At 31.5% G+C, this 10,030-nt stretch overlaps 1 protein-coding gene across 1 annotated transcript; it reads left to right on the forward strand.

Moving 5' to 3' along the window:
* Window positions 1-1,531, forward strand: LOC141716588 (ethylene-responsive transcription factor ERF115-like). Its single transcript, XM_074518780.1, has 2 exons — window positions 1-359; window positions 701-1,531. The coding sequence occupies exons 1-2, from the start codon at window positions 107-109 to the stop codon at window positions 1,333-1,335; spliced, it is 888 nt and encodes a 295-aa protein (XP_074374881.1). The 5' UTR covers window positions 1-106; the 3' UTR covers window positions 1,336-1,531.
* The last annotated feature ends 8,499 nt before the right edge of the window (window positions 1,532-10,030 follow it).

Consider the following 10,030-nt stretch of genomic DNA (forward strand, 5'->3'; position numbering starts at 1 on the left):
TCAAATCTAATCAAGTGTTACGAATATGGATCGATTACACTTAAATAAGTAGCTTATAAGTTATAAGTTATAAGTTAGCTAGTTGAAGTTAGAAGAAGGTCTTAATATGGATCATCGTAGGCATGGAAAGAGGGCCCTTGTGCCCGAAAGCTCGGAGGATCAGGATGATGATAGCATTTTTCCTGTTTACTCAGCTCGGTCGCAAGAAGATATGTCTGCTATGGTTTCGGCGCTTTCTCAAGTTATCGGAGCTTCTTCTGCAGGCCAGTTTTATCCGTCTGTCCCGGTTTCTGCATCCGGAGAAGCAACACAGCAGATTCAATCCTCTCAGCCTACACAATTAAACGATGATCAACAAGGTGTGTGTTTCGATATATAAGCTATCAAACTGCAGTTAATTAAATTGGAAATATTGATATGCTATGAGGTGATAGCTAGATAACACATGCATAATATGATCAAGAAAAGGGAATATTTCTGACCGCACATTTCCGACCAAATTTGATGGTCAGAAGTGTGCTGTATTGAGTTTATTTGGAAAAAAAAATTAGATAAGTTTAGTACTCTCGAAAATTATATATTGAGCCTTGTGGTTGGTAAATTTGAACACTCCATACTTTACAAGTGGTCAACTTGTCTGCTTATTTTCGAACTTGATAAATTCGACTAAATTTAAAATGTTGCACATTGTGAATTGAAGGGAGTCAGGCGCTGAGAAAGAGACACTATAGAGGAGTAAGGCAAAGACCATGGGGAAAATGGGCGGCTGAAATACGAGATCCGGTGAAAGCAGCTAGGGTTTGGTTAGGCACTTTCGACACTGCAGAAGCTGCAGCTATTGCATATGATGATGCAGCTCTTAGATTTAAGGGGAACAAGGCTAAACTCAACTTTCCTGAACGAGTAACACCTGCAGCTCCTGCCTCCCAAAATGCCCTCCCTCCGTCTCATAATAAACATAGTAATTATACTGCTCAGACTACGAATCAAGACTATTTTTCGTACTCATCGTCACCAGCTTTCTCTCCTACTCCCAATCAATTTCCAGTAAATTTTCAGCAAAATAATTATGATCCCTCTAGCGTTTATCAGCATGATCAACAAAACGCGTATGGTAATGTTTCAGGATTCTATACACCGGGTAATTATGATCAAACACAAGCATTCGGTTTGTATTCATCATCATCACCATCATCTGCATTGTCAAGTACAAGTTTCTCATTTACTTCAAATACTTCTGAAGAGCAACCAGAAGATCAGTTTTACGGATATCCAATGCGATTTGGCACTAATTTTTCTGACCATGATTATAATGATCATCATCCTCATCCTTAAAGTATTTGATTGGCTGCATGATCGACGAAAGAGCCACACACAAGTCCGAGTGGTTTATAAATATCAAGTGTTGAATATTGCTCATCCCTGCAGCTTTAATCCTGTCTTTGTTTCTACTTCAATTCGAGTGTTCCCTTATTTTGTACTTTCTAGCTGCTTTCTTTCGAGGTACGCTTAGTTTCTTTTATTCAGCACGTACCGTTGTGTGTTCATTAATATTGTTTTAGCTTCCCTTTCAAAAGTTTTTCTATATTATGAATTGTTATTTACATATGCATTTATACATGTTGATTATTTTGTTTTTCGAGTACCCTATGATCAATAACAGGCATGTCTCTATTTTTTCGGAGGCCCTTAACTATATATAAATTTAGGGCCCCGTAAAAACGGATAAACACTTACATGTGAAGTATTTTACATGTATTTGAAATGAATCAAAGAAATTATAACACAAGTTATATACCATATTGAAAATTCATAACCGACTATATTAAAACTGTCCGAAATTACAACATAATAGAAACATCTATACGTATTTGATAATGATGACCCTATAAATTGGGATTCCGTGAGGTACGTCCCCTTGCACATCCTAATCGATGCTCTTGATCAATAATGAACCATACAAAAATATTTTTGAGCACTATATATATATATATATATAGTAAATTATCCCCAACCAACTTGATTGTGATACACCATCCGCAATGTTTTATTACAGGCTTCCGTAATGTTTAATTGCGGCAGATGTGTACTACTGCAATACTTCATTGCGGCAGCTGTATCCCATCCAACGATGACTGGGAACAGCTTCATATATATATATATATATATATATATGTATATATATATATAGGTCTTTACTCCGTGGAGAACCATCTTGTATGGAGAAATTGTGGAGAACCATTGTTTTTATCATAGAATCTCATCATAAATTGTAAATTTTTATTTTTAAAAAATATAAAATTCGATGCTAATCTAGAATATAAATATAATAAAAAATTTAACAATTAAAATTTGATAAAATTACTTGATTTTAAATTTGTTTCTACAGTGGAATAATTTTTAATAAGTGTGATTCTACTTGATTCTGCTATAGAACCAATTTAAACTTTTTCAATGATTTTTTAAATAAAAATTGTGTAACTTCGATTTTTAACTTGATAATTAAATTTTTTTAATTATATATGATGAAAAATAAAATAAATTATATATTTATATTTTTTAAATAATGGTTCTCCACGATTCTCTACATAAGAGGGTACTTCATGGAGTGTTACTCGTATATATATATGATTATGATCAACAAAAAATCGTAATTTTAGTAATCTGATCAACGAGGAATTGATAATCAACAATTTTAGTATCTCATGATCTCAACGAAGAATCGTATGTAAAGCATAGTGCAATTACACAAACATTAAAGACAACAATGTTAGTATAAATACCACGCACAGAAAAGATGGTTAGAATATCATGTTAGGTGATAGATGATCAATTTATGCATACATACACGTGTGTAAAATGTATGCACTAATATAAAAGATATAACACATGCACGGCCGTTGTTTGATTGATGAGTAAGGTATAATTACATTCGTCAGTATTATTCTCATGCCCACGGTTTAAAAGCGGCACAATAACAAGTTCAAATTGAATGATCCATCGTATATAATTGAAGTAACCATTTAACAATAACGTCAACAAACCTAGATGCGTAAATTGTTGATTGTGGTGCGGTATTCGTATATGTGATAAGAATTCGGTCTATCGGGGGACATGTGTCCTCCCTAAAATAAAATTTTATATTTTTTTATTATTAAAGTATTTAATTTTTAATATATATATATATATTAAAGTGTCTCCGACAATTCAAATATATACGGGTGTATTTATAAAATATAAACGGTATCTCCCGAATTTGATTTACGGATCTGCATGTGATTGCAGTATACTGTACTGCAAAAGGTTTTTTACGGTACATGTACACTAAAGTTTTTCATGTAAATTTAGATGAACCCCCTCGACAAGAATACACAGATACAATTTGTACATGCGTTGAAGTCTTGAAGATGATTAGTCGTAGAGAATTGAGTTCTTATGAAAGTTTTTTGACAAATATGATTTATAACCTTACAAATGAGTATCTATCTGTTCTCATAAATTTAAGGGGTGAGCGAGTATCGAACCAAGGATCTGGGACGACAAAGGATAAATTTTTAGTCACTTCAACTATCCACTCATCAGTTCATATGAAAGTTAAGTGCACAGAATTCTGAACTTGCGTGAAAAATCAAAAATCTCAAGTCTGGAAAGTCATGTACTTCAGTTAATCGATCTAATACGAAGTTTGAAAAGTCATATATTTGAGCTAATTGAAAGTCATATAAAATCTAATTGACCTAGGATAACTTATGTAGCCCGTCCGGCGTGTTTATATAAAATCAGTTAATTTAAGTTACGTATTACGGTATTAGCAATGTTCTGAAAATCAATAATTCCATCCGAATATTTATTTTTAGCAGCTAGTCTAATTCGTGTTCCGAGTAATCGGAGAAAAAACGATTTTGTGAAAAATCGGTCAAAACCCGAGTTTGACTCTAAGTATTCAGATTTGACTTTTTTTATTTTTAATTGTTTATTTCTAAATATTTTTTTCAAAAAGGATTAGACATGAAATTATATGCGTCTTGATATTTTTTTAAAGTATGGACATTTATTAAAATGAAATGTGATTAGTTATTAAAACTTTGTTTTTTATATTCTATTAAAAATTATCAAACACATAACACATATTTGAACTCTGTTATTTTTAATGTGTACTATTAAACTGTTAGTATGTTAGTATAATTAGATCGGGTTGTGACCCTAAATGTCACATGGGGTTAAAAATGGTTCTAAATATCACTTCAAAACGGTATATCGTGTAACGTTTATGTAAAAGACCTAAAACCGAATTTCGTGTAACGTTTTGACATTTTGAATTTTTTTTATGCGCAAAACGGTAGATAAAGTAACGTTTTGATACAAAACACTATATGATGTACCATTTTGAGCCAAAACGCTACTTTAACTAACGTATTGTACACTATAAAAAAAATAAAGTACCAAAACGGCACACTATGTACCGTTTTGCATTAAAAATACAAAACGTAAGACGAAGTACCGCTATGAAGTGAAATTTTGGGCCATTATTTCAAAAGTGGCAGTTTAGACAATTTAACACTCAGAAATGACATTTTGGCCTATTGTTCAATTAGATCATTATTAGTTTTTATTAATATACAATTTTAAAAGACATATAAAAATATATTATAGATGATACACTATTAATTATCTAAATACTTATTTCGAGTACTCTCATTCTGAGTAATTATTATTTTTTTTTCGAAATAAAATGTACTGTATGAACTCTTTTATATCTGACATGTTATCTCACATGCTCCAAATTTAAGTGGAGTATCGTTTTTTTTTAAAACAACATGCATATATTTAAATTTAATAAGAAAAAAGGTCGATTTCATTACACATCTTTCTGCACAAGAGATCATTTCTTCCATTATCAAAACTCCAAATTCTAGATTATATGAAACCTAAGAAAAAAAGCTGCTTGCATGATCGCCGAAATTCGTACAAACACGTGGAGTCGGTTCGAACACACTTAACTTCCAAGTTCCACCGCTAATAATTAGTCGGCACCGTCGGCGGCGGAGGTTCGCCAAACTTAACTAATAAATGCATGTATCTGAAAATATTCGCATGCTGTTAAAAAAATAGAATCATATGCATATAGTATCCTTAGAGTTAAGTTGTATGGAATAAAATATAGATTAAAATATTATAATATTTATTTACTCCATCCCAATTTACTTGTTTAGTTTGATTTTTGCATGTAATTTTACGTGCATTGATTACGCTTCGATTATTTTTTAATTTTTTTTTGTGACTTAAATTTTTATTCACAGAAAAATTGAAAAACATCTTTAAATTACGTATAAAAGTTAAACTGGACGAATAAATTGGAAATGATGGAGTATTATTTTTTGAAGGACATCTCTATTTTATTGAAAATCTTGCAAATTTCATATATTTTACAAAGAGAACATTGCAAACTGTATTATTATAGAAAACATACTTAGTTTGCATAATATAAATATTCATGTTGCAGAAGATACATAGTTAATTGCTGAACATACATATTATACATGTAAATGTAGGTGATTTGCACGATTTTATTAAAATAATGATATTTGTAAAACATGTTTTTGCAAAATAATATGTTTTGTAAGATATTTTATTTGCAGAAACGCTGACTACTCCATAAAATAGTGTATTCTATATAACTTTACTCATTATAATTAGAGTTAAATGCACTTTACACCCTTTTATTTTATTTTAAAACCAAGTGTATATCAAGAATATTGGAAATTTAGTTTGCACCCCTCTCCAAGTCAAAGAGCACCCCTTTGTCATTTATAACTAAAATGGTGAGGGATAAAATGAGAATTTTAGTAAAAAATTAAATTAATCTAAATTTCTTATTTTTCAGATTATGTTAAATAATGAAATTTATTATTATTGCTATAAAATAATAACTTTAAAATTTTCAAATAATATTATGTATTTGAGTTTCGAATTTTAGTAACTATATTAATGAAAAAATTTATATAATTCTACTAAAATTAAATTCTGAATAACTTTTTACATTTTTTAATTATACACTTAATTTAAATAAATTTATTTCATTTTTAATTCTTTGTCGTCATTGTTACTTTAATGTGCATTTAATGAAAATATTGTTGGACAAACTTAGTATTTTATACTAAGTTGTGAATCATTTTGAGACTCTATATGAGTGAGACACATTATGTGTTAGTGGTGTGTATTTATTGGAACGTATTCTTCTCTTCGAGGGGATTCCAACACATATTAACACGCTCAAAATGAGTAAAAGGTGAATGAGAACTGATGTTCCAAAGTTTTACCTTTTAATATGAAAAGTGGTTTTGTACCACATCGATAGTAGCACAAACCTATTCCTTAGTTTTTCTTATAAATACCATGTACCACATCGAAAAGAAAAAAAAGTCATTTCAAGCCTCTCTTTATAAATAGAGTCTTAGGGCACCAGTTTTATTAAGTCAAGGAAATAAGAGTCATCTCTTTCATTCTTGGTCTTTTTAGTCTTAAATTTTTTCAATATTCCGGTGATAGTTCTCGGGCTCAGTTCAAGTTCGCTGAGAGTATATTCGATCTATCGATTATACTAGTATCTCGTTTTATCCTGGGAAGCAGGTCGCTAAACACGGATGGTGCGGGGCGAAACTGCTTTAAGAAGACAGTTTTCTGGACTCGAGATTAAATCCAATCTCTGTTTATTTTCTCAAACCCTTCTCCTAATTTAATTGTTAATTCTTATATGCTTATGTGATTTAAGAATTAGTAATGTTCTTATGAATTAGTTATATATTCAATATATATATAATAATGTCTTTATCGTACAAGATTGATAACAATCTTAAAGCAGTTTTCTTCAATTTTCATACTTTCTTGTGAGTAGACGCAAAAGTCAATTTGATTGTTTAAATTGGATTTATTTATGGGTATATGAGTTGTAACGACCGAGAATTTTGCGTCGTAATTAAGAAAGTAAAGTATGTATTATGTGATGAGATTATGTGATTAAGTGGTGATTATTTGTCTTATCTGTATACTAGAGTTAAGGAGCGTGGATAAAAACGTTCCAATTTAAAGAGTCAGCTTAGGAGTCAAGGTGTGGTTTCGGGCCGTCAGGTAGAACGGAACCCGTCCTAATATGGAAATTAAATAATATAAAATGTGAATTATAGGTGAAGTGAATGAATGAAGTATTTCGTCTTAAGAGACGTGTTGATTGGCAAAGGTAATGAGAAGCGTATTCGAAACGCTGAGCGTCGGGCCGTCAGGCTGAACGTGACCCGGTACGCGTAAAAAGGGAATAAAGATTAAAGAGGGATAGATTCTATGATCAGACCTGAGTCGTTATGTGACTATGTGCATGTGATTGCTTGACTGTGTGCATGATTATATGTTCTGTGTTAATTTCTGTGAATTTTAAAGGAATTATGTGATTTACATAAGGGTTTATTTAACCTTCGTACATTTTTATAAAATCATCTGAGATGGATAAAAACATGAGATTTGTTCTGTTATCTTCGTAGAGGTCTTAGAGACTTTTTAAAAATGATAAGTGAATTTAATTGTGGGTCTTTGCATTTTTAAATTGATTTTATGTGGAAAAGGTATTTATTAAAGCGAGTTTGCGAAATTCATATAAAATCAACCGCTCGCTCAAATTCTTATTATGAGTAATGGATGAAAAGCTAATTTCGAGACCTACGCGTTAAAAATGTCATTTTCAATAATTCTCGACTTTCCGAGAGAGATATATTTTGCATTTGAATTCTATCGCATTTAAGTAAAAAGAAAAGGGATGAGTGAGTAAAAGGAAGTTGGTAAATTACTAGATTGCCCTTGTTTCTAAGTGCTATATATAACCCACTTTCTTTTCTTTTCTTTCTTTTGTGCACTCATTCTCTCTTTTCTCTCTTCTCTCTTTCTTTCTCTCGTCTCTCTCCCGAACACTCTCTCTCTCTCTTTCACTCCCTCTCGGCCCTCTCATCTCTCATCTCTCTCACTTGCATGCAACCACCAAATCTTACTCAAACTCAAAGATATTGCTACCTTTAGCCTTTATTTTCGGTATACTTCTTGATTCCTATTTGCATGTAAGTATTTGCAAGGTTTTGTTGAAGTGATCACTATGGTTGTGTTTAAGAAAAACAATTTCTTGAAGCATAACTATAAGAGTGATTTTAAGAGGTTGTGGATGTCATAAACTCGAGAGGAGATCCGTCATGGACTCTCTCAAGTTCGACCACCACCGGCCATGATCCAAAGGAGAGCCGGTGGGTTTTCCATGATGTGATTGTTAGATTTTAATGTTGCATGTTATGATTTCTTGAAAACTTGAAAAAAAAAAGGTTTTGCTTCTTTTGTTGAAAATTGAGTATGTGATTGGTAAAATGATTTCCTTGGTTGTAAAATGAATGTGTGCAAGTGATTGTTGCTTAGAAAATCAAATTTTATGATTTGCATGTGAGTTTTGCTTCGACTTTATGCTAATAAAAAGGGAAATTGAATTTTGTGACTTGATCTTGGTATGAACTAAGCTTAATTAGTAGGAAATAGAGTTGCATGTTGATTTAAAAGAGGAGTTAGTGATGCATGTCAATGTTTGGTTCTTGGATTGTGAGTTTTTGAATTTTTGCCGAATAGAAAATGGGTTTAGAAGAGATTGATTTGTGATTAAGTAAATGCATGCATGTTGATTGAATAATTTAATTAAGGTTTGAGTCATTAGGTGATGTTTGGCTTTGTACTTCGAAAATCATGATGAAAATGAGTTAAATGACTAAGTGAAGGCTTAAAACAAGTTAAAAATGTGATATAGGACTTTGCATGTCAAGATTAATCTTTGTATGTATGTTTTCTTGATAAACCCGAATGGGTTGAATCTTTAAAGTGGTTTGTTATGAGTAGACTTGATTAAAGTAATGATGGATGGTTCAGTTTTAGTTTAGGTTTATTATGTAAAACTAATAAGGAATGAATTATTGTTGCATGCTAAGTTTAGGTTCGAATTTTTGAGTCAATAAGAAAGGAAATTGAATTTGGTGAGATAATCTTGGTAAACACTAAGTTTGTATAATTTAAAAGCAATTGCATGATAGTTTTAAAGGAGATCAATGAGTGCATGCTAGTAATTAGTCTTTGAGTTGAAAATTATGTTCTTGCCAAATGAAAACAAGATAAAAAGGGGATAACTTGGTGATTAAGTGTATGCATGTTGATTTGATGGATTGATTAAGTTGAAATCACTAAGTAGTGCATGGTTTGGTGACTTAATGAATGGAATGATTTAATAGGGGATTAAAACAAGAAAGAAATGTGGTATATAACCTTGCATGTCAAAATCTATTTTTGCATGTTTGATTCTTGATTGTGATAAGTGTTAAGGCCGAATAGGCCATAAGAAATAAAGGTCAAAACTTGATTTTTGGTAATTGAAAGAATGATTAAGTGTTATATGTGAAAATCTTTGATTTTGCTTGATTGGATTGTTGTTTTGATTCGAATTAAGGAATAAAAGAAAAGGGAATTAAGTCGATTGATATAAGTGATAGTATGCACGTAAATGTTTGGTTGTGAATGTGTCTAGTACTCGTAAAAGAGTCGTGTTAGTTTGATTTGAGAAATAGCCTAGGTCAAGCGAGTACGCTTTGATTGCTAGGTATATAAGGATATGAAAACTATGAGAAAGAATTGTGCTATGTGCTATGTGCTGTGTGCTTGTTTGTATAAGCTATACTCGTATAGTTCGAGTCAAGAATATAATCGAGTTATCGTATAGAGTGATCGTTCCGGGAACGAGAGTTGGGAATCTAATTAAGATTTCTGGTTTTATTGTAGATTCGGAGCGTGAGGGCATTCGGGCTAGGAAAGGGAAAAGTATACTAGGTGGTAGTAGTTCAACCCTCAGGAAAGCAATTTCAGGCAAGTAACTCTGATTACTTGTATAAATGATTGTAAAGGAAATGTTGTTCATACCATGTAGAGTATTGAACTGTTAAAGTATGAAACCCTTGCTTTATGA

This window comes from Apium graveolens, chromosome 4 (genome assembly GCF_009905375.1).
Source record: "Apium graveolens cultivar Ventura chromosome 4, ASM990537v1, whole genome shotgun sequence".
NCBI classification, from domain to species: Eukaryota; Viridiplantae; Streptophyta; class Magnoliopsida; order Apiales; family Apiaceae; genus Apium; species Apium graveolens.

What these genes read in the sequence shown, in the direction of transcription:
- LOC141716588 (XM_074518780.1), top strand. Translation starts at nt 107, where the DNA reads ATGGATCATCGTAGGCATGGAAAGAGGGCCCTTGTGCCCGAAAGCTCG. An exon ending in ATTAAACGATGATCAACAAG is followed by an intron (nt 360 to 700) that starts GTGTGTGTTTCG and finishes TGTGAATTGAAG; the next exon opens with GGAGTCAGGCGCTGAGAAAG.